General features: G+C 43.6%; 1 protein-coding gene across 1 annotated transcript; it reads right to left on the reverse strand.

Annotated features, from left to right (window-relative positions):
- Positions 1 to 3,736: 3,736 nt before the first annotated feature.
- Positions 3,737 to 26,531, reverse strand: LOC127340452 (uncharacterized). Its single transcript, XM_071827688.1, has 2 exons — positions 26,261 to 26,531; positions 3,737 to 4,827 (listed from the first exon to the last, which is right to left on the reverse strand). Exons 1-2 carry the CDS (start codon positions 26,529 to 26,531, stop codon positions 3,737 to 3,739), a joined length of 1,362 nt encoding a protein of 453 aa, XP_071683789.1.

Consider the following 26,531-nt stretch of genomic DNA (forward strand, 5'->3'; position numbering starts at 1 on the left):
AAACCAGGATTCCTCGTAACATACACTTTGCAATAGTAATTTTTTTAACTTGAACATCTATACAAATTTATTTAGTGCTCCGCGTTTGTTTCACAACATACAACTAAACATGCAACCAGCTAGTACACGAAAATGAGTTTCGTTTCCTGTTATCACGGATAGGAATAGCTACGGCTGAATCTACCATCCCGCTAGACATGTCACTGGTTTAATGAATCAAGGCATATCTTACCCTACATTTTGCCTATATATGTGCCAAGTATTTAGGGGCGGAGAGAGTCAAAGTCTAAATCGTCACACGCGATGCACACGTTCGCTCAACCCCGACTCCTACTTATAGAGTAGGATTCGACCTGTTTTCGGAGTGGTTCCCAGCTCCAACTCCATCAGTCACAGGATGTAGCCTCCGTCGCCTTCAGCTCCGAAAACAGGCTCTCGGCCATGCCCAGCCACCACACGCATTTACGTGTCCACCTTTGCATTCATCAGCCCCACCGGTCATCGTGCCTTCATTGCATCCACTGCAGCAACACGGGAAGGATTTCCAATTATTTACATGACTAGTATCCGTGTGAAATTTCACACATGCAAGCATTTGAACCAAACTTATCACATCCCAGTTACATAATAAGTAACAGTATTTGCCTAGAAATAAAGTTTAAGCAACAAAACAATGTACACACTACTCCGGATGACTCACCAATGTTGTACAAGATCTCAGCAGAATTCATGAACTTCATGAGCAAATGGTTGAAGCTTCTGTCTAGGAAGACTTCAATATATCAATAGTCTAGTCCACTTAACCGAACTGAATCTCCAGGTAACTGCAAATGCATGCAATAGTCATCAGAATGTTGCGTCAACCCCAACATGCAAAACTAATCTTTACAAGCATGAAAATAGTCGCAGCAAGAGTTCTAGCTTTACCGATTCAGTGACATGCGAACTTATTTCTCCATATTACGTTGCTTTATTCAAAGAAAAAACAAGATCAGAGAGATATTAGTCTACTTTGTGCACAAACAGCATTGGATCTGTTTGCTAAACGTGCCATCTCAGGTTTTCAGAAGCAAACCATACCACATAATTTCGCCAGATCAGACTTTTGGGGACACCTAATAGCTTGAACATAATTGGTGAAAGTAATACTAATGATTAATGCAGCTTGCATGCCACAAACCTGTAGGGATACATATGCAAGAAAAGTCTCGCCACAATACAGAATGCATTTTACAAATTGATAAAACTATCAGTTCAGCTTTGTAAAAAGCTAGCCATTGGGCATTTTTAAAACAATCTTGAAGCGCCTCATCTCTGGACTTGGTCATCCATGGTATCCACCATCTCAACTCAGCGAGAAGGAAACATGTATATGGACCGCAACTTGGGAAACCAGTGATTAGAGTCTTAGAGAAACGAATTGTTCTTACCTGAGGAGGACGCTTGGACATGTCGAGATGGCGCCACAGTGACAAGTTTGCGCCGGGGAGGGGAAGATCGTCGGCCTCCCAGCCATAGGCCAACAATGATATTCCAATCAGGGTCCAGCACTAGAGGTCACAGCAGATGCCCTCAATGATGAGCTGCACGAAAATCGATAGATAATCAGATAAGATTTATTCAATGTCGTTGATAACCAGCTGTGCAAACATCGATCAAAACAGGGTATGGCAGGCTTGTACTACCTTTGTTCATCCTTAAGGGTTCATCGCGGAATTCCTCTGTCAAAGGCACTTCCTTGGGCCAACCGTAGACAATGGCTGATGATGAGAAAACTAGCTGCATAGATGATATGAGAGGAGTTTAGCATCCTGACCAGATGATGAAACTTATTGATGTACTAGCAAGAGGAAATGAGGACATGCCATCTATTGGCAACTTTCACTCCACAAGCAAGGAAATGGCTAATGCAACATACGAAGGGTAACATAATAAATCAACGATGAAGCAACAACAGAAATATTAATATATATTATCTCATAGGCATCCATTACAAGGAAATACCCAAAAATAAAAAATAAACATATTAAGATCTAGGGATTAGCATCCTCTGTCATATTAGGCATCCATTACAAGTAAATACCAAGAAGCTGGCATCCATTACAAGTAAATACCAAGAAGCTGATTTCACACAGCGAACAAAGACTTGAACTTTATAAACTTGATAGTGCAACTTATGTCTAGTCAACTTAGCTTCTTAGTGCACAAGATCCAATACAAAAAGATACCGGTAAGGCAGGCAGCTAGAAACAAGCAGAACTAGGAGGAGGAGCAAAGTATTGAGCAGATCTAAAACTTCGCATCAGTTATTGAGTTATGGGATTAACGTGCACAAGCTTTACTAATGTCTACTTCTCAAAATGGTCCTTAACTGAATCGATAGTCGAAAGTTTATGGCTGCACATCCTTCACCATCATAAACTTCATGTCCTTGATCCAGCAGTGCATAAATATTTACGCATCATCAGATATTCGGTTCGAAAAAAATATTGAAGCAAAACCAAAAGATTTTAAAACTCCCGAATGTCGTCGTCGAAGGCTTGCTCGTCCTCCAGCAGTCGGACAAACATCTCGTCGTCGCTATCCATGTCTGAAGTAAAATTAATGGTTAAAATTTTGCCGCGACAGACGGGCATGCGTTTGTAAGAGCATCTCCAGCCGCGTCCTTCATACAATTGCCTGTTTTTCTGCAACCACCACGATCTCCACAAGAATCATTAAAAACCAGGTAAACCAATATCAAAAAAATAATAGTCATCACGTCTGAACAGAAAGCTAACGCCAAGCTGACAGAGATATAGACACACATGTTTCGCATCAATAGAAGGCCATTTGAGTAGGCCAAAAGTCACGTAAATTTTAAGATATTAGCTACGGAGTACTAATTTGAGTGGGGATATACTTGTTCACAGCCAATTATAATACTCCGTAGATTGGTTCCCTATTTTAGCAAAAACAAAGAAGAGGAAATACATGCCCTACGGAAGTCAAGCGCCTCCATTAGAATAGATCAATTCCATAAAGACCATTCACTATGATAGTAAATCGAACACTTCCATGGAACATTTTTTATTTAGAAGAAATTTCGTGCTCCATCATTCAATTAATTATTTTTTGGCTTCATGCCTTCCAAATTTAGTTCTTCCACCGGGATCAAGTTCAATTGCTAAAAAAATTCAACTGTCGAATACATCAGTTTCAGAATAAGTAGCGGGATACAAAACACATGGCTATTCTTAGTCTAGAAACATAGGAAGGGCGCTTCAACCATTCGACAGTGCATATGTGAATCTGGTCCGCTCCATCTGTAATCTACAAACAGTCAGCTGCAGCCACGAGCTCACCATGGCTTAACTCCAATCCCCGATCTATATAGAATCTAAGAATAGGCACATGCGCATTAATCAATAACCGATTAGAAAATGAGCTGACCTTGCTCTGGCCATGTGATTCATGCCTTTCATGGCCATGTGATTCAGATTAGGAAGATCAAGCGGACGGATCACAAACGATATTGACAAGGGGTGGCGGCGGTAGTGACGCTCGGGGGATCTGCACAATGGTTATTGAACGGCGGTCAGGCGCGTTCTGCGTAGGGATGGGGCGCGTGGCATGGACGGAGCCAGGATGGAAAATGAGTGGGGGCGAAAAAAAAACCAAGCTGACGACAACATTGTGACAAAAAAAAAACCAAGCTGACGACAACAATATTTCGTTATAAGATAATAATGTCACATTATGCCATATCCATGTCCTTTGTTTGAAATGTTTTTGACAGCCCATTTGTCCAAGCAAATATAATCATCATCATGTGTAGAAAGAATACAGAATCAAATGTTTGAAAATATTTTAGAAGACCATTGGCTTGACGTTTCTTGTACGGATCTTTTCCATCTTCCTCCACATATTCTAGTATTTTAACCACTGAAGGGAACATCTTCGACAAACTCAACAAAGTTGTATAGTGAGAATTCCATCTAGTATCTCCTGGTCTTTGGAGAGACATCTCCTGGTTTAATCCAGATCCTGTAGAAAGCTCTCCCCTGCAAATGGCTTTCCTAACTTCTTCCTGATGATACTCTCTAAGTTTATCCTTTCTCTTGCAAGAGTATCCAGCCACGGTAACCAATAATGATATCATATCAAAGAATTCACCAACATCAGTTATCTTCTTTGCAAGAGACACAACAACTAAGTTAAGCTTATGAGCAAAACAATGTACATAATAAGCTGAACTGTTCTCTCTCATAATCTTGGCCTGCAAGCCATTAAACTCACCGGCCATGTTACTTGCTCCATCATAACCTTGTCCTCTCACTTGTTGTAGACTCAAACCAAACTTTGCAAACATAAAATCAATTGTAGACTTGAGATAATCTGCCGTTGTCTCCTCTACATGAACAACACCAACAAACCTCTCATTTGACACCCCACATTTGTTGACATAGCGTAGAACAACTGCCATTTGTTCTTTGTCAGAAACATCACGACACTCATCAACCAATAAACTAAACACGCCATTGTCAATGTCCTTCAAAATACTGCCCATAATTTCTTCCGCAAAGCATTGAGTAATATCCTTTTGAATTGTTGGAGACACCAACTGATTATTGCGTGGAGCATTTTTGAATGCCTTGGCTACAACATCATTTTGCATCATAGTATAATCCTTCAACTCGAGATAATTTCCTTTATTTGTTGAGTCTTCTGACTCATCATGGCCACGAAAAGGTTGTCCTTGATGCAGCAAGTATCTACATATATCAATTGCAGCATTCAACCGGATAAGATGCTCATTCTTCTCAATTTGAGTTTGTTTATGCAAGGCTTCAGGGATTGAATGAGCAGTATTTATCAGATCTTCACAGTTTTTGAGTGCCTTGTTGTGGAAACTATCACGGTCACCCACATGTTTCGAAAATCTCTCTGGTCCCTTCTTCCAATTGACATAGCCCTCTGTCACAAATGCATCATGTCCATGTTTGTTACCTTTAATATTGTCCCTGAACACACAGGCAATATGCCTTGTCCTCTGCCTCACTGTACTCTAACCAATTGGCATGCATATCATACCAATCAGCAATAAAATACCTCTTACTCTTTCCAATCATTCTGAGTTTAAACTTGGATGGACGAGGTTGATGAGGCCCCCATGTCAAGTACTTTCTTCTGATGTCCTCATGCTGATTGGGATGGAAATCTATAATTCTCTTCCTTTTAGATGGATCCCGAGGAAGCTTGCTCAAATCAATCATTTCAGGCATGTTGCCACTTGTAGATTTTGGATAAAATCGCTCCATAGCTTCTCTGCATATGTCAAAATAAATTTGTCATACATGAATTCAGAGTTCATATAGATTTTCTTCTTTCAAATACTCAAACAGCAAATGATATATGTTTCTTCTACTCTCAAATACTCAAACAGCAATTGATATATATTTCTTCTACTCTCAAATACTCAAACAGCAATACAAATCGATCTGAACACTTGAGGTTCAGAGAATCAGAGTTCAGATTTAACAGTACGTGCAAATTGATCTGAACATCAAACTTCTCTTTTGAGTAATTGATCATGTATTCATGTATTAATGTGAAATAAACTAGGTTCAATCAAGCTGACATAGAATTAGAAGGAGACAATAAATAAGAAATCAGAAGTTTTGAGAAATTAAGAAGACGCTTGGGGAAGAACTTGGGGCTTACCAGAGGGCAGAGGCAGTGATCTTCAAAGTTCGAAGGACAGGTGGTCAGTCGGCCGGCCGGCCGGCGTGCACGGCGGACCGCGGACGGCGACGGTGGCTGCCGGAGGACGGAGGCGGGCGTCGGGTCGGGAGACCGCCAGTCCCTTGGTTTGTCTCGAAACCTCCGTCGCTTTGTTTCTGGTCGTTTCCTTGCTGATCGATGCCAGTACAAGTTCCGCGCTAACTCGTAACGTCACCAGGCCAAGATGAGAAGTTAATGGGTACTTTTCCATACACGGGCTTTGCAAATAGACTAGAAACATTAAGTAGTGGGGGCAAATATTTTGGGCTGAGTGGGGGCAACTCCCTGTACTATGGGCCAGGTATAAGGAGGCCAAAAAATCGAGTGGGAGCATTCACCCCCCTGGGCTTGTGCCTGGATCCGCCCATGGCGCGTGGCCGCTCCTCCGGTCGGCGGTGGGCGGAAAAATCGTGAGCGGGAATGGGTGCTGGTGCTGTTGGCGCAGCGACGACACGAAGGAATGGACGTTTCAGGGGCGCTTCGAGGGAACTGCCTGCGGGATCGTGGCGTGGTTAGCGGGACGGCTGGAGACGTTGAGGTGGGTTGTTTACGGCGCTCAACGCGTTTGATGCTCAACATTGGAGAAAGCTGGATCGTTCGATTAACATGATTTAAGGGCTGAGATTGGTTGGACCTGCCTCTCTCTGCCTTTTTATATTATTATTAATTATTAATTATTACTAGTAAGTGTGCACGTGCAATGCACGTTTCAATTTGTATAGATGTGGAATACACGCAAGTATGTATCATTACAAAAGTATTATAATTGAAGCTCTACCTAACATGAGTAGAAAAGATATGATCGCATTCAAAATCTAAGAACATACCATTTTGAATCTAAGGCATGTTTCTCACACGGATAAATTATATAAAACGCCTTCAACCTTCTTCATTCCATATAAGCATGTTTTCATTCAAATATTACTCTAATATAAACTACACCCTTACTCAAAGGAAAATAAAAAGAATATTTTTACAATAGCTCATGTATGTCTATTCCTAGCACGTCAATCAACCCACTAATATTGCTCTCAATTGTGGTTCCTGCCAGCATCACAAATCCCTATACTTATTATCAGTGTCCTAACAAAAAGGATGTAAACTTCCTTAAAGAGGACAAAGGTTCCTATAAACAAAACAGAATAACCATTCATCAACCTCTAGAAAATAAGCATTAAAATAAAATTACTGCGAAAGAATTAATATATTGGACGGAGTATCTAAAATTAGCAACTACATGATTGATCTTCTCACCAATTTATAAAAACAGTAGTAACCCACCTTATTTATATGATGCAACAAATCTTTGCTTAACACAACAATTAAGAATGGAATAAGCAAAGAGAAGTCAAGGCATCCACCAGACTCAAAAAGGCAGTCACTTCCTTTTAATTTATACAACCAACATAAATTTGAACTAAACAAATAAGTAAATGTCATCAATTTTCTAACTACAAAGAGGGACAAATGTATCAAACATATAGAAAAATACAAAGAGGAATAGCAACCATGTGCAGAAGAGAAACCATTTCTGCTACATGTTGGTGTTTCCATAGTATCATATATATGTCAGATTATCATCACCAGGAAGACCAAATGTTTGATCTTGTAGAACCACATATCTAGCTATTATGCTTTCAGCAGGTCCCTACAGATGCTTACGACCAGATTGGATGGACTTTTTTGCTAGCGTTTCTCAGCTTTGGGAAAAAGAGGTGCAGATCTCTTTTTCTAATACTGTAAAAATACTTTGTTTCGGAGAATACTTAAGTATTGAAACTGCAGTTTTCTGTTCCAGCCAAACACCACAAAGTATTTGAAACCACAGTATTTTTAAAAAATGCAGTATTTCATAGATACTTCAAATATACTTCGCTACCAAACGGAGCCTTACTGTGAATACTATAATTTGTAAAAATATGAGACAAACAAAAGTAACAGGCTATACAAACCACACAGAAGATTATCTCGCCTCGACGGAGACGTAGATGATGTTCAGCAATGCAGCCACCATTATGAAAGGAAAAACTGAGGCATCCCTATATGCTAGACATTAATTAAGGAATCTAAAGATCTCAAAAACAACTAACAAGGGCACATAAAAGTATATGAAAAATCATGGCACGCCAAGACTTTGATATGAGATTTTGAACTGAAATGAACTTGCCTGAAACACAATGAGCATCGCTAAAAGGAAAACAAGCTATATTTATATTTTTTGGCAAGCAAATCTTTACTCAGCTTCCAATGGTGTGACAATGGCTCCAACACGAGTCGAGAATGTATATAATTATACAGTTGATTAGATCTGCATATACAGAGAACTAATCATCAAGAATCTAGAAGCCACATTATCATATTTTAACTCCAAAGGGTAATCGACCAACAAATAAAAGAAAATGAACTCAAGTAAATATCAACAATAAAACAATACAACATTAGCAAGATTGATGGGAATGCATTGGTTTGTCAATTGTTTAAAGATCCTCATTGGTCAATATATTTTAAATTTACAGAAGCATAAAAATAGAGTATATTTATTTGCAAAATAATTTGCAGCAGAATTCTGCACATAGCTTTTGAACCGAATAACCATCAACAGGGGCTCCATTTTTTTACATAAGCGAGTGAATACGACCTCAAACCTGCAGTTAGCTCTATTTGGTCAACTCTGAATTTCTGCATTTTAATAGAAATAATGAAGGAAAGTAGAATCTGAGAGATTGCCATAACAACACTTAAACAGGAAGAGATTCACCGCCGATGGCATCAACCTGTAGGAACAGGTTACCGGACACTTGCACTTGACATGATGTATCTGGGCTCTATGTGGTCAGCTCTGAACTTGTGCCCCTTAATAGAAATAACGAAGGAAAGTAGATTCTGAGAGATTACCATAATAGCACCTAAAAAGGAAGAGATTCACCCATAATAGCATCAACATATAGGAACAGATGGAGCCACGAACGCTCTTAGGGTACCTACAGGGAAAAAAGAACAGGCATCATAAGGAGACAAAGAATGCACATCCATGAGGAAAGTAAAAAAACATAGCCAAGCATATAGTAATGCTCAAATGCAAAGGAACTTATGAACATCTACTTGACGCAGATCGTTCGTACCAGATTTTTATTAAATGTCGATAGTAAGTTTATATGTTGATAAGATATAGGAAGAATATGTTATGTCTGCAAAATCTCAGATTACCAATCTTTGAACACCAACCACTATGAGCTTAGTTCAGATATTGGAAAAATGAAATGTCGTGTTAAAGTTGTAGCATCAATCCTAAAATGCTTGAAAGGTATAGCATTAATAAGGACTAAGGAGGGTGAACAAAAATAGCTAAAGGAAAGTGATACGTGAAACTAACAAAGCCACTGCTTGTAGTGATTACAGAGGACACTTATAGGCTAGCACAAATAATCTGGCCTTGTCTGAAACAATCCATAATCCAGAACACTCAGGAGAGAGATACATAAGCTATGTGGTCCATTTTATCAAGAACACCACAATATGTAAAGTTAGGCCTATCCGGCACCGCTGCAATCCTAGATCTGCGTGTACAATGGTTGGCCCAACAAAGAGGATGAATGCAAGAGTAGAACAAATATCTCTGTACCATTGGAAAACCTGGAGGCATTTATTAGTATTAACACATGAAGTACATTCAAAAGCCAACACTGCAAAGAGAAATACAGCCAAAACCTAACCAGTCTACCTTCATGCTCCCTTGCTCCACCGTTGACGTTAGAGATCTTAGCCACTGCTCCAATAGAGAACCAAGAATCTTGTTATGAGTAATATCTTTTGAGAGAAAATTGAATCTTATCCTTATGAACAATAGCATTTTTGTTCACCTACTCATCTCTTGTCTCTGTATGTCAAGATTTCTCAAAATGGACAGCTAAACTAAACCAAGCAGACCTGTTTCAGCATCTCCAAAAATCACACTGTATAATAGTATAATCTTGTTACATGTTAAATGAGGGGAAAATAGTGATTTATCGTCAAAATGTCATGGGTTGACAAATTATCTTAGTGATATATGTCTCTGTTAGCTCCTTCTATATCAATATAAAAGGCCCACAAATCCATTGTGTTCCACTCGTGCAACAGATCTATGCATAGACACGGCTCTGATACCACTGATGGGTTCGTTGTATGGAAAACAAAAAATTTCTACCGTGAACATGAACAAAAACCAAGATCCAATCTAGGAAGAAGCAAGATCTAATCTACAAAGATCGAAGCAACGAGAAGTATGAGAGACTAACCCTCGAAGATCCAAAGCCTTACGAGATCAGATCTCGTTGTTGATGTAGTCGATCGTCCGGTGCTGCAATCCGGCAGCACTTCCGTACTCGGTCGTGCGTACGATGTCGACGACGTCCTTCCTCTCCCCGTTCCAGCGGGCAGTGGAGGTGTGGTAGATCCCCTCGGAATCCCAGCAGCATGATGGCGTGGTGGTGGTGGTGGAGGAGAAAAACTGCAGGGCTTCGCCAAGCCGGAGCAGCACTATGGTGGAGGAGAGAGGGGGCGGCCAGGGTTTGGTATGAAGGGGTGGCTGCGCCCCCTGCCCCCTCCCCTCTTTATATAGGGGGGAGGTCAGTTGGTGTGGCACCCCTGCGCCCCCATCCCATCTAGGGCCGGCGGCCAAGAGAGGGGAGGGAATTTCTCCCCCCCCCCCCCCCCCAAGTTGATCCCCCCTTAGGGTTTGGGGAAACCCTAAGGGTGGCCGGCCTGGGCCTTGAGGGCTTGGTGCGCCTGGCCCATTAGGGCAAGGCAGCACCCCCTCGGCCCATGTTGGCCCTCCTAGGGTCGTGGGCCCCATGGTGGACCCCCGGAACCTTCTAGAACCTTCCCGGTCTTCCACCGGAAAAATCCTGAACATTTCCGAAACCTAGAAATCAACTTCCCTTATATGAATCTTATTCTCCGGACCATTCTGGACCTCCTCGTGATGTCCTGGACCCCATCCGAGACTCCGAACAAACTTCGGTATCCATCTCATATTCCAAATCTACTTATACGACATCGAACCTTAAGCGTGTCACCCTACGGTTCGTGAACTATGCGGACATGATCGAGACTCCTCTCCGACCAATAACCAATAGTGGGACCTGGAGATCCATAATGGCTCCCACACATTCAAGGATAACTTAGTGATCGATTGAACCATTAACATACGATACCGATTCCCTTTGTCACGCGATACTTTACTTGTCCGAGGTTCGATCATCGGTATCTCCATACCTAGTTCAACCTCGTTACCGACAAGTACTCTTTACTCGTACCGTGGTATGTCGTCTCTTGTGACCGTGTCACATGCTTGCAAGCTAATTAGATGACATTCCACCGAGAGGGCCCAGAGTATATCTATCCATCATCGGGATGGACAAATCCCACTCTTGATCCATATGCCTCAACTCACACTTTCAGAATACTCAATCCCATCTTTATAACCACACATTTATGCAGTGGCGTTTGATGTAATCAAAGTACCCTTCCGGTGTAAGTGATTTACATGATCTCATGGTCGAAGGACTAGGTAACTATGTATCGAAAGCTTATAGCAAGATGAACTTAATGACTTGATCTTATGCTACGCTTATTTGGGTGTGTGTCCATTATATCATTCACGCAATGACATAACCTTGTTATTAACAACATCCAATGTTCATGATCAGGAAACCATGATCATCTATTAATCAACAAGCTAGTTATACAAGAGGCTTACTAGGGACTCTTTTCTGTTTACATAACGCACATGTATCAATGTTTCTGGTTAATACAATTATAGCATGGATGCAAACATTTATCATAAACACAAAGATATAATAATATCCACTTTATTATTGCCTCTTGGGCATATCTCCAACAGTCTCCCACTTGCACTAGAGTCAATAATCTAGATTACATGGTAATATACCTAACACCCATGGCGTTCTGGTGTAGGTCATGCTTTGCCCTAGGGAGAGCTTTAGTCAACGGATCTGCCACATTTAGATCTGTGTGTACTTTGCAAATCTTTATGTCACCATCTTCGACATACTCGCGAATCACATGAAAACGTAGCTTGATATGCTTCAGCTTCTTGTGTGACCTTGGCTCTTGCGCATTGGCTATGGCACCCATGTTATCACAATCGATGGTCAATGGGTCCAATGCACTAGGAACCATACCAAGCTCAGTAATGAACCTTTTCATCCATATCGCTTCCGATGAAGCCTCCGAAGCCGCTATGTATTCAGATTCAGTTGAAGATTTCGCCACCACGCTCTGCTTGGCACTCATCCAGCTTACTGCAGCACCATACAATATAAACACGTTCCCAGATTGTGACTTGGAGTCATCAGGATCAGTGTTCCAACTAGCATCGGTGTAACTGGTTACAGGGAGCTCTTGGTCACCTCCATAACAAAGAAACATATCCTTAGTCCTTTTCAAGTCCTTCAGGATATTCTTGACCGATGTCCAGTGTTCCATTCCTGGATCACTCTGATATCTGCTGATTAAACTAATAGCATGTGCGATATCCGGTCTAGTACACAGCATGGCATACATGATAGAGCCTACTGCCGAGGCATAGGGGATCTTGTTCATCCTCTCTCTTTCTTCTGCCGTAGCCGGACGTTGAGCTTTACTCAAGACCTTACCTGGCAACATGGGCAAGAACCCTTTCTTGCTTTCATCCATTCTAAACTTCTTTAGAATCTTGTCCAGGTATGTACTTTGTGAAAGCGCTATTAGGCGTCTTGATCTATCTCTATAAATCTTGATGCCTAAAATATATGCTGCTTCTCCAAGGTCTTTCATTGAAAAACACTTATTCAAATAACCTTTAACACTGCTTAGAAGTTCTACATCATTCCCAATCAACAATATGTCATCTACATATAATATTAGGAATGCTACAGAACTCCCACTCACTTTCTTGTAAATACACGCCTCACCATGAGTCTATATAAACCCGAAGTCTTTGATCACCTTATCAAAACGTCGGTTCCAACTCCGGGATGCTTGCTTCAGTCCATAAATGGAACGCTGAAGTTTGCATACCCTGTCAGCATTTTTAGGATTGACAAAACCTTTGGGTTGTACCATATACAACTCTTCCTCAATGTCACCATTAAGGAACGCCGTTTTGACATCCATCTGCCAAATCTCATAATCGAAAAATGCAGCGATTGCTAACAAAATCCCCACAGACTTTAGCTTCGCTACAGGTGAGAAAGTCTCATCGTAGTCAACTCCTTGAATTTGTTGGAACCCCTTCGCGACCAGTCGAGATTTATAGACAGTAATATTACCATCAGCATTTGTTTTTCTTTTGAAGATCCATTTATTCTCGACAGCCTTGCGGCTATCAGGTAAGTCTACCAAAGTCCACACTTTGTTATCATACATGGATCCCATTTCGGATTTCATGGCCTCTTGCCATTTGTTGGAATCTGGGCTCATCATTGCTTCCTCATACGTCGCAGGGTCTTCATCATTGTCATCCACAATCATGACATTTAGACAGGGGTCATACCAACTAGGAGTGGTACGAGCCCTCGTCGATCTGCGAGGTTCAGTAGCTTCTTCGTTCGAAGTTTCATGATCATCATCATTTGCTTCCTCTATTATCGGTTCAGGCTGCACAAGAACATCTTCCGGTGCTGCGCTACTCTGATCTCCGAGAGAAGGTTCAATAACCTCGTCGAGTTCTACTTTCCTTCCAGTCACTTCTTTCGTGAGAAACTCCTTCTCAAGAAAGGACCCGTTCTTAGCAACGAAAACTTTGCCTTCGGATCTGTGATAGAAGGTATACCCAATTGTTTCTTTAGGGTATCCAATGAAGATGCATTTCTCCGCTTTGGGTTCTAGCTTGTCAGGTTGTAACTTCTTTACATAAGCTTCACAGCCCCAAACTTTAAGGATACCAAACCATAATTCATACGGTGTCGTTTCAACGGATTTAGATGGTGCCCTATTTAAAGTGAATGCGGCTGTCTCTAATGCGTAGCCCCAAAACGATAACGGCAAATCGGTAAGAGACATCATAGATCGAACCATATCTAAGAGAGTTCGATTACGACGTTCAGACACACCATTGCGATGTGGTGTTCCCGGCGGTGTCAACTGTGAAAGTATTCCGCATTTCTTTAAATGCATGCCAAACTCATAACTCAGATATTCGCCTCCGCGATCTGAATGCAGAAACTTAATCTTCTTGTTACGTTGATTTTCTACTTCACTTTGGAATTCCTTAAACTTCTCGAAAGTTTCGGACTTATGTTTCATAAAGTAAATATACCCATATCTACTCAGATCATCCGTGAAGGTTACAACATAACAATAACCACCGCGCGATGCTACACTCATTGGTCCGCACACATCGGTATGTATGATTTCCAATAAGTCCGTAGCTCACTCCATTGTACCAGAGAATGGAGTCTTAGTCATTTTTCCCATTAGACATGCTTCGCATCTATCAAGTGACTCAAAGTCAAGTGATTCAAGAAGTCCATCGGAATGGAGTTTCTTCATGCGCTTCACTCCAATATGACCAAGACGACAGTGCCACATATAAGTAGAATTATCATTCAATTTAATTCGCTTAGCATCAATGTTATGAACATGTGTATCACTACTACCGAGATTTAACAAGTATAAACCATTCATCTCAGGTGCATTACCATAAAATATATTATTCATATAAATAGAACAACCATTATTCTCTGACTTAAACGAATAACCGTCTTGCATTAAACAAGATCCAGATATAATGTTCATGCTCAACGCAGGAACCAAATAACAATTATTCAGATTTAAAACTAATCCCGAAGGTAGATGTAGAGGGAGGGTGCCGACGGCGATCACATCAACCTTGGATCCATTTCCAACGCGCATCATCACCTCGTCCCTTGCTAGTCTTCGTTTATTCTGCAGTTCCCGTTTCGAGTTACAAATGTGAGCAACCCAACCAGTATCAAATACCCAGGCACTACTACGATTACCAGTAAGATAAACATCAATAACATGTATATCAAATATACCTTTCTTCTCGACGTGGCCGCTCTTCAGATCAGCCAGGTACTTGGAGCAATTGCGCTTCCAATGCCCTTCTTCCTTGCAGTAAAAGCACACAGTATCAGGCTTAGGGCCAGCCTTGGGCTTCTTAGGAGGCGCAGCAGCTTTCTTGTCGCCCTTCTTGAAGTTGCCCTTGTTCTTAGGCTTGCCCTGCTTCTTGAAACCGGTGGTCTTGTTGACCATCAACACTTGGTGCTTTTTCTGTATCTCCACCTCAGCAGATTTCAGCATGGAGAAGAGTTTAGGTAACTCTTTGTTCATGTTCTGCATGTTGTAGTTCATCACGAAGTTCTTATAACTAGGTGGCAGCGATTGGAGGACACGATGAATACCCAACTGGTTAGGAATCACAATTCCCAAGTCATTGAGCTTCTTCGCGTGCCCAGACATCTTGAGCACGTGCTCGCTAACGGAGCTACTCTCTTCCATCATGCAGCCAAAGAAATGTTTCGAGGCCTCATAGCTTTCCACGGCCGCATGAGTTTCAAAAATAGCTTTGAGCTCACGGACTATCTCACAGGGGTCGTGGGTTTCAAAACGCTTTTGAAGCTCTGCCTCTAGGCCGTACAGGATGGCGCACTGAACTTGGGAGTAGTGATGTTTCTGAGTTTGGTAAACATTTTTCACCTCATCGGGAGCATTTTCTGCAGGTGGGGCACCCAGCGGTGCATCGAGCACATATTGCAGGCTTCCGGCAGTGAGGACAATCCTCACATGACGGATCCAATCCGTGTAGTTGCTTCCATCGTTCTTAAGTTTCTCTTTCTCTAGGAACTGGTTAAAATTGATGGTGGGGGCCGCCATGATCTACAACATATTTGCAAAGAGTTTAGACTAAGTTTATGATAAATTGAGTTCAAATTTAATTCTTAAATTAACTAGGTGAACTCCCACTCAAAACAACATCCCTCACGTTGTCTTAGTGATTACACGAACCAAATCCACTACACCAAGTCCGATCTTCACGAGAAAAGATGTAGTTTCAAAGGCGAACACTCAAAGTGTTCATCATATCATTCATATGACTCATGCTCTACCTTACGGTATTCCTTGTTCCGAGACCATGTCTGTACATGTTAGGCTCGTCAAGGTTACCTTAGTATCTACATGTGCAAATCTGGCTTGCACCCGTTGTATGCACATGTAGAATCTATCACACCCGATCATCACGTGATGCTTCGAAACGACAAGTCTTAGCAACGGTACATACTAAGGATGAACACTTTATTATCTTGACATTTAGTGAGAGGGATCATCTTATAATGCTACCGTCGCGATCTAAGCAAAATAAGATGCATAAAGGATTAACATCACATGCAATTCATAATGTGTGATATGACATGGCCTTTCTTCTTGTGCTTTTGATCTCCATCTCCAAAGCACGGACATGATCTCCATCATCACCAGCATGGCGTCAAGGTCAGTGGCGCCGCTTCATGGTTGTCCATCACTTATAGCTACTATAACAACTACTTGAAATAAAGATATTACATGATGAATAGACACGCAGGTCTTAACAAAATTAAAGACAACCATTAGGCTCCTGCCGGTTGCCATAATACAATAATGAACATCTCATACATCAAATATAATCATCATCATATTATAGCCATATCACATCACCAAACCCTGCAAAAACAAGTTAGACGCCTCTAATTTGGTTTGCATATTTTACGTGGTTTAGGGTTTTCGAGTAAGATCCAATCTACCTACGAAACATGAACCACAACGGTGATACTAGTGTTGTCAATAGAAATAGTAAATTGAATCTTAACTATGGTGAGAGAGACAGACACCCGCAAAGCCACTTATGCAATACAAGTTGCATGTCAAGCGTGGAGCAAGTCTCATGAGACGCGGTCATGTAAAGTTAACCCGGGCCGCTTCATCCCACCATCCTGCAAGATGCAAAGTACACATAACTAAAGACAACAAAAGCATTAACGTCCACAAATCCATTGTGTTCTACTCGTGCAACAGATCTATGCATAGACACGGCTCTGATACCACTGATGGGTTCGTTGCATGGAAAACAAAAAATTTCTACCGTGAACATGAGCAAAAACCAAGATCCAATCTAGGAAGAGGCAAGATCTAATCTACAAAGATCGAAGCAACGAGAAGTATGAGAGACTAACCCTCGAAGATCCAAAGCCTTACGAGATCAGATCTCGTTGTTGATGTAGTCGATCGTCCGGTGCTGCAATTCGGCAGCACTTCCGTACTCGGTCGTGCGTACGGTGTCGACGATGTCCTTCCTCTCCCCGTTCCAGCGGGCAGCGGAGGTGTGGTAGATCCCCTCGGAATCCCAGCAGCACGACGGCATGGTGGTGGTGGTGGAGGATAAAAACTGCAGGGCTTCGCCAAGCCGGAGCAGCACTATGGTGGAGGAGAGAGGGGGCGGCCAGGGTTTGGTATGAAGGGGTGGCTGCGCCCCCTGCCCCCTCCCCTCTTTATATAGGGGGGGAGGTCGGTTGGGGTGGCCCCCCTCCACCCCCATCCCATCTAGGGCCGGCGGCCAAGAGGGGGGAGGGAATTTCTTCCATCCCAAGTTGATCCCCCCTTAGGGTTTGGGGAAACCCTAAGGGTGGCCGGCCTGGGCCTTGAGGGCTTGGTGCGTCTGGACCATTAGGGCAAGGCAGCACCCCCTCGGCCCATGTTGGCCCTCCTAGGGTCGTGGGCCCCATGGTGGACCCCCCGGAACCTTCTAGAACCTTCCCGGTCTTCCACCGGAAAAATCCCGAACTTTTCCGAAACCTAAAAATCAACTTCCCTTATATGAATCTTATTCTCCGGACCATTCCGGACCTCCTCGTGATGTCCTGGATCCCATCCGAGACTCTGAACAAACTTCGGTATCCATCTCATATTCCGAATCTACTTATACGATATCGAACCTTAAGCGCGTCACCCTATGGTTCGTGAACTATGCGGACATGATCGAGACTCCTCTCCGACCAATAACCAATAGTGGGACCTGGAGATCCATAATGGCTCCCACACATTCAACGATAACTTAGTGATCGATTGAACCATTAACATACGATACCGATTCCCTTTGTCACGCGATACTTTACTTGTCCAAGGTTCGATCATCGGTATCTCCATACCTAGTTCAACCTCGTTACCGACAAGTACTCTTTACTCGTACCGTGGTATGTCGTCTCTTGTGACCGTGTCACATGCTTGCAAGCTAATTAGATGGCATTCCACCGAGAGGGCCCAGAGTATATCTATCCGTCATCTGGATGGACAAATCCCACTCTTGATCCATATGCCTCAACTCACACTTTCAGAATACTCAATCCCATCTTTATAACCACACATTTACGCAGTGGCGTTTGATGTAATCAATGTACCCTTCCGGTGTAAGTGATTTACATGATCTCATGGTCGAAGGACTAGGTAACTATGTATCGAAAGCTTATAGCAAGATGAACTTAATGACTTGATCTTATGCTACGCTTATTTGGGTGTGTGTCCATTATATCATTCACGCAATGACATAACCTTGTTATTAACAACATCCAATGTTCATGATCAGGAAACCATGATCATCTATTAATCAACAAGCTAGTTATACAAGAGGCTTACTAGGGACTCTTTTCTGTTTACATAACACACATGTATCAATGTTTCCGGTTAATACAATTATAGCATGGATGGAAACATTTATCATAAACACAAAGATATAATAATAACCACTTTATTATTGCCTCTTGGGCATATCTCCAACACGCGCAAGGACAAGGTTTGTGCTCGATAGGATAGTGGGTCGCATCATCGGAGAGAGCTCAAACCTTGCATGCATTGCATCGTGTTTCTTGGTTTTTATTGGTTCTTATCCATGAGATGTTTTTGAGCTTGTGTTCATTCTCATGACAAGCTCTAACTCATCGGAAACGGATTCCGGATGCCTCGCATGTTGCATGTTCGAGTTGGGTGATTTTCCCGGTTTACCATATTGAGAGGTTACACCTCTATTCTCATGAGAAAATCATCCCTCACTCTTTTCCCTGTTTTCACCATGTGTGGAGGTAGCTCTTGTCACCCTCTTTCCAGTAAAATTGGTTTCATCTCATTTGGAGTTTCCTAGCTCAAGTTATGGATTTTATAGTTGCATCATATTTGAAAAAGAAAAGAAAAAAAGGTTTTTGGGCCGGCTGGTACTTCTGTGTGGGTACCGGCCCAGTACCGCACAGGCCTCTGCGAGCCCCTGGATCCGGACCGGTACCGAACTGGTACCGGGTCCAGAAATACCAGCCCATCCTTTCTTCCACCTCCACAGTCCTCCACAGTGAACCAGGCCGCCACCAGGCCGCGGCCCAACTACCACTCCAGCCCGCACCCAGCCAGCCGCCCTTCCTCGCCCGCACTGGGCCGCCGCCCAGTCGGCCCACCAGCGGCTCGCCCCCTGCTCGCGCACGCTCCCGCTCGTTCGAGCGTGGAAGCGTTGACCCGTACGGGTCTCCCGCCCGCGCCTCGACTGTCGGGTAGCTGGCCCCGCGCAGGCTCCCGCCCGTGCCGTTCTGCCCTGCATGCTGCCTGCCAACCTGCTTGCTGCGCGCGCTAGCTGCTCCCCATTCTCTCTCTTCTGCCAGCTTTCTCTCTCTCTCTCATTTGCAGATAGTTTTGCTCTGATTTTTGGCACAAGCGGTAGTACCACTCTGCACAGCGGTACTACCGGTTTGGGCCGCTTTTTACCTGTTTTCTGCACATTTTTGTGCGCGAGCGGTAGTACCGCTTCGACAAGCGGTAGTACCGGTTCGGGCACGAATCTGACCGTTTTCCAGCCCCAACAGTCATATTTCTGGGGCCCCTATATATACCTCTCTCCCACCTCCGTCCACACTAGCTCTTCCCATCTATTCTCTCTCCTCCATTGTTGACCTTGAAGAGCTTGTTCCTCCTCTTGATCCCCCCACTATTTCTTGCATCTTTTTGGGGGAAAGGAGAGAGGAGATCTAGATCTAGTGCTCCACCAAGTGAATCCCTCTCCAAGTGAGGGGATCTTGCTAGATCTAGATCTTGGAGTAATTTGGTGTTCCTCCTCCTTTTTTGTTCTTCCTCCCTTATTCCTCCAATAGCTTTTGTAGCTTTTTTGGAATTTGGGAGAGAAAGACTTGGGAATCTTAGTGGTGTTCTTAGCCATTGCATTAGGTGCATCGGTTTGGGTTCTCTCCGGGGTTTCGGTCTCGTGTGAGTTCCCTCTAGGGTTCTTGGAACCCTAGAGGGCTTGTTGACCTTAGTGGTGTTGTTGCCTTCGTGGCCTTGTCACCTTTGTGGTGTTGTAGCCTTTGTGGCCCTGTTGCTTTTGTGGCGTAGTAGCCTTTGCGGCGTTGTTGCCTTTGTGGAGTGTGGTAGCCTTTGTGGTTATGGAGCCGGTTGTGGTGCGTTGGAGTCTTTGTGGCCTTGTTGCCGGTGTGGCGTGTTGTAGCCCTTGTGGTCTTGTACTTGAGAGCCTCCGTGTTGTGGAGTTGCCTCAAGCTTGATACTTGGGTGTTTGCCCCAAGCTTGTACGGGTTCGGTGACCGCCCTCAAGGGTCCCTTAGTGGATCGAGGCTTTCCCTTTGGTGGAAAGGCTCGAGGAGAATACAGTGGCCCTAGCGGCTCATTGGAGTGCCTCGTGCCTCCACACCGCTCCAACGGAGACGTAGCACCCAAGGGTGTGAACTTCGGGATACATCGTCGTCTCCTCGTGCACCGGTTACTTCTCAACCCGAGCTCCTTTACCTATGCGCTTTTCATTGTGATAGCCTTCGTGCTTGATGTTCTATATCTAGTTTGCTATCACCTTGTTGCTCATCATGCTTAGCATAGGTTGTTGGTGCACATAGGCAAACCCTAGTTGATAGGCTTTGTGCTTAACAAGTAAACCTTAGTTTTATTCCGCCTTGTTAAGCCCTCAAGTAGAAGTTTTTATAACCCGCCTATTCACCCCCCCCCTCTAGGCGACATCCTTGTACATTCAGTTGCTTCGGCAGCTCTGACTTAGACATCATTCTGAGCCAATATATTGAAGAACAACAATAATTAATACAATGGTGTAGGCTCTACTACCAAATATGGACTGCAACAACTGTCGATTAAATACATACCTTCCTCAAAAGATTCACTACAAGATTCATTTTCTACCATGGCTAAACATTATAGATGTGTGAAACATTACTAATGATCCATATTTGGCGGCCCGTCCAACAAAATAAGAAATATGCATAGTTTTAGATGAAAAGGGCACTTACACAAGTGTAGTACAAACCCAATAGAGTATGATATTCCAAGTGAATTAATTTCCATCGAATATCCTGCACAAAGTATCTTGAGCCTTCGTGTACCAGTATCTGTTGCAAAAGAGAATAAAAATATGGTAATGTTGCAAAACAGTATCAAGAAGCAGTATATGGTTTATAGTCTAGTTCAAAAACTCTGGGGCTCCCTAACCATCGGAGCAGTGGTTGCCAATCATGAAAAGAATGTATACACTCTGCCAATGTTCTAGGTGCAAAATTATTGGTGCACTGGTTACTTAGTTGCCATGCAATGTATGATATCTGGATTGATGGTTCCGTAAAGAATTTTGTCATGCGGGCATGTAGGACCATGAATCTCACAGTTGATACAAACCACTAGTAGAAAAAGGGGCAACAATACCGGTTCCAGAGGGGCTTTTGTACCGGTTGCTTAACCGATACAAAAGCTTCGGTACAAAAGCCCCCCCCCCCTTTTGTACCGGTTCCCCGAACCGGTACAAAAGGGGGGGTCCACGTGGGCCACCAGGAGAGCGCAGGGCGAGCGAACTTTGGTACCGGTTTGTAATACGAACCGGTACCAAAGGTTGGCAGCCGCGGCAGAGAAAATGCATAAATCTCTGCCGCGGCAGAGAATTCAGGGTTTAGGGTTTTTCGAGGGGTTTAGGGGTATCGGACCATTTCGTCGATGCACCAGAAACGCGTTTGGGTTTAGGTAGTACATGAAGATCAAGGTGATGCATATCAACTTGGTGCATATAATATAACACATGTAATTGCATAAGATCGCAAATTAAGTAGTACATGCATATGAAGATCGATCTTCATGCATATATAGTGGTACTCTCCAAGGCATACTATATATCTATTACATGTAGCATAGTGGTACTCTCCGAGTCAAACTATATGTTACATGTAGATCTTCATGCATAGTGGTACTCTCCGAATGGTGGTATGACATCCCGAAGGAAAAATTCCACCAATTCCTTGCCAATTGCTTTGAAGCGGTCCTCGATTGAGAGCTTGTCCCGCTTTATTGCCAACTGTAAAAGAATAAGATACAAATGAATACATGAGCTATGTGTATGTGTATATATATATATCAAATCACAATCAAACAATTATTACTGAAACTCAGCACAACTTATGGTAACAAAATAAATTTGTGAATATTGTTTTCGTACCTCTTTATTTCTTTGATTATTCGTTCTCTCGCTGACAATTCTGTGGATGTACTCGCAAACGTAGTATCCACATAGATCAGTCCCCAGTGGTTGTTTCAGTCATTTCTGTACAAGAATATAATTCAATCAAACAATAATCAAGTATGATAAAGGTGTGTGGACCTAGGTAGTACTACTTACTTTGTTCGCACGCCATGTCAGCTTCGGTGGCCATTCACGGGACTGATCTTCCTTGATGAAAGTTTCCCATACGCTGCCCAACAAAAGAAAATGCATAAAAGAGTTATCAATTAGTTGATATCAGGAAATTAACGAAAAAAACCGATAAGAATTAAAATTACCTTTTGAGCATAAGAAAACAATACTTGTATAGTATAGGCTCTTTTGTTAGTGAGTCAAAGACTTCAACTTCTCCATCGTACATTTTAATGACGATAAGAATAAAGTGAAACCTGCGCACGTTTAAATATGCAGTGTCATATATATAAGTCATCAGTTAAAATTTTAACATATGGTGAGCAAAATAGAATGTGTTATAAGACAGTAACACTCACTGGAAGTTGTAAGGCCAAAGTATTGTCCTTTAGTCACGTTGTCGCTTCAAAAACCTTAGCAAAGTCTCCGGTGTATCCCTGTTATAGACGGGTTCTTCTATGGTTCTAACATGCATTGTGTCCGGGTCAATGAACCCAATGTCCGTGATTTCATCCCTTTTGCATTCGAGCATCTTCGATCTGCATAATATAGCGCACAAAAGATTATAATTTGCAGACAATGAACGAGCTGAGCTAAAGACTTCTCAAATTACATAAATAAATCACTTACAGACAATAGCAACTGACGATAGATTTGTCGAGGGCCCGGAGATTGTATAACTGGAAAAGCTCGCAGAAGTCAACGCTCACAGAGTATTCTTGGAAGTAGTGCTCTTCCTTAACTCGCACCATGATAGTCTCGATCCCTTTCTTTGTGGCATTACTGCACCACGTATGCAAGTTACGCATACTTGTTGGTAGCTTCCTGAGATTCTCGACCAAATCTTTCCCTTGAACAAATTTATATGCTACTTCAGCGATGGGGTAATCGGTTGTGTTTTGTCGAGAACTTTCAACGGCCTTCTCGTCAAACACCTTGAGAGGGGGGGGGGGCGATTGAACGGATTGTTCTCCGAGCTGGTAGACTTGTTGTTTCCTTTTTTTCGCCGTGACACCCGATTGATTGGGTTTTTTCGCCTCCATCATCTCGTCATACGACCTTTCAATAGAACGCCTATAGTCAGATGGCGGCGATGGTACATGGTCATATAGATTCTCAACGGTGCGCACAACTTTCACCGGATCTAGGTGTCTTCTCAAAAGGTATCTCTGGCACTTTCTTAGCAAAAAAGGCTTTCAGCTCGGACTCACAGGTTTCCTTGTTTTCCTCGATAGTTTTTTCCCAAGGTAACTTCTCAATAGGCGGCAGTGGTTTCTCCTTTCTAGATCTCTTCCTAGGCGGCGTACCGTTCCGCTTAACGGGCGATGTCTTACGCGGAGGATCTCGAGATGGTGGACTCACGCTGGGGTCCCTCTCAGGTAGGTGTGGACTTTGCTGCTCATGTGGACTGCTACCAGAAGGAGTTGGTGGCCTTTGCAAAAGGACGATGTATTTCTTGGGCAAGTGTCTTCTCATCGTCACCTCCAGGAAAATCGTGCTTGACATCGGCAAGTGTCTTCTCATCGTCACCTCCAGGAAAATCAAGCTCCACTGTTTCAAAAGCCGGAACAACTTCATCCACCCCGACACGAACATAGCCAGGTGGAATGGGCATATGATGGTGCGTTGCTCCATCTTCATTTGGGTAAACATAGCCGACCGCCACCTTAACGGATGCGTTCCTGAATAACATATGTAGCTCGCAATCTATCTTCTCCGTGACATAATCCATGGGGTAGCTTCCTCCACATCCGTCAAGATGCGAGGAACCCACACTGCTTCTTCGCTGAGATGGGGCGGCATCGGCTTGAGGATCCTGTAGAAACAGCGGCTGATCAGGTGCCCTCTAATTGTTCTCAAGCGCCTCCACCCTATTTAACAATTCCGTTAACATGTCTGACTCCTTCTTCTTCTTTCTCAAACGGCTTCTATAAGTGTCAGCGCACTCCGGCCACGCTTCCTTCATGGTGACACCTGGGAGGGCTCGTACCCATCCAACGTGTTCAGGATTCCCCAGAGCGAGTGTCAGCTCGTCATTCTCTCTATCGGGAATGTACTCTCCCTTTCTAACCTTTTCAATTGCATCTATAAGCTGCGTCGTGATTGCTTCAATTTTTTCCTTCCATTTTCCCTGCGCAACGATCAGCCCTGTCTTTGGGTCCAACCCTGCCCCATGCGCGAACAACCAGAACTTGGACCGTTCGGGCCAGTCCCATGTCTGTGGAGTGATTCCTACCCTCATCAGTTTATTTTCAAATGATGTCCACTTCGGAATGGCAGTCTTGTAGCCACCTGACCCCAGATGATGGAAATGTACCTTCTTTGAAGCATTTTTCATATTTATCACTAATCGGGACACAGCAGTAGACGATTGCTTATACCTCTTAAATGCGGGCCAGTGATCTTTTATCTTCACTAGACATTCATTGAATACTGGATCTTCATGCTTATATTTGTCCTATAAATTTTTCTTCCAGGTCTGGAATTGTGTGGCCATCTTCTTCACAGTCCATTCCTTTACTTTCTTCTTCAGGCCTTCCATCATGTCTTCCGGTAGGCTGAAGTGTGTCAGTATACTGTCCCAAAGAAATTTTTTCAGAGTATCGTTGACATAACTAGCTTCAGGGCCCGCGTTCTTCGGCTTATGCCACTCTTGAATGCTGATCGGTACATGGTCCCTAACAAAAACTCCAGCTTGATTTGTAAATTTGCGGTAGTGCTCTTTGGGATCCACCGGTTCACCACTATCCTTAAATGCGGTGAGGGCTAACCTACCCTCGCCCTTTAGACGTTGCGTCAGGCCTCGTTGTTTTTTAACAGATTTGCTCGATGATCCAGAAGGCTAAAAGAAAATGATTCATTAATAAGTGCAAGTACAAATAAATGAATGCATCTAGTGATGAACATAGACTTGATATATAAATATACACCTCACCGGAGTTTGTTATGGACACTTCGTTGTCTCTTCTAATTTCTTCAGACTCAAGTCCCTCACCGACATCGTTCAGAAATTGTGAGAACTCATATTCATCCACAACGGGTTCTCTATCGGGTTCCGGTGCACGGGCACTCTCATATATCATTTTCTGCACAATTTCTTCTTGATCCTCATCTCGGACGAAGGTGCCGTCCTCCATAGCTCAATGTCACTACAAAATTAAGAAAGCAATTATTTCATTCATCATGTCATGATCATAACAGATTGCTAGATGGATAACAATTCAAGTGAAGAAAGCAATAACCAAACACAAGAATAAGAGAGTGTGCGAGGTGCTGAGGGTGGCGCCCATCGACCCTCAACAATCCCGGCTCCCCAGATCCTCCTGCCTTTTTTTCTTTCTTTCCAAACGCCGTTGTTCCCCTCTCTCCGCTACCTCCCTCGTCTACTCTCGCGCAAACACTCGGCGGCATTTCCGGACTGTAGGTACTCGGGCGCCAGCTGCTCAAGGACAAACCCTAAACCCTAACCATAACCCAAACTCTAACCCTAACCCTAACCCTAACTTCGACAGCGGCGTCAACATCAAGCACGGGTCGGCGATCAAGGCGACGGTGCCGGTTAACGCCGACGTCTACGACTCGCCTGCCAGCAACCCTGTCCCCTCAGCCTCTACGGGCCCTACGCGCCGTAACCACAATTTCCTCGCACGTCTTACCAAAGCTAGACCTACCATCACTCCCTGACCGTGTCATGGCTCCACCACTCCCACCACTGATGACCTCGTCGATCGATGATGCATGGGCAACTCCTGCCATGGCTCCACCACTCCCGCCACCTACGCCGCCGCTGACCTTTCCTGCTACCCACTTCCCCTTCTCGAGGTCGTCCAGGCCACCGCAGGCCGACGCTCACGAACGTCTTCTCGTTCGGCGCGGCATCCCCCGCAGCCACCATCGCGTCGAACACCTCCATACACTCGCGCCAGTCCTTGCGCCGCACGTGCAGCGCCAGGATGATGTTCCAGGACGCGGCGCACGCAGCAGCAGGCCAACGCTCACGAACGTCTTCTCGTTCAGCGCGGCATCCCCCGCAACCACCATCGCGTCGAACACCGGCCTCCAT

Source organism: Lolium perenne, chromosome 3 (assembly GCF_019359855.2).
Source record: "Lolium perenne isolate Kyuss_39 chromosome 3, Kyuss_2.0, whole genome shotgun sequence".
NCBI lineage: Eukaryota > Viridiplantae > Streptophyta > Magnoliopsida > Poales > Poaceae > Lolium > Lolium perenne.

Bases quoted from the DNA above. Each gene is read 5' to 3' on its own strand.
- LOC127340452 (XM_071827688.1), bottom strand. From the start codon at position 26,531: ATGGAGGCCGGTGTTCGACGCGATGGTGGTTGCGGGGGATGCCGCGCT. The intron at 4,828-26,260 runs GTCAGCGGCGGC...CAATCCCTGAAG, and splicing joins GGAAGTGGGTAGCAGGAAAG to CCTTGCATAAACAAACTCAA.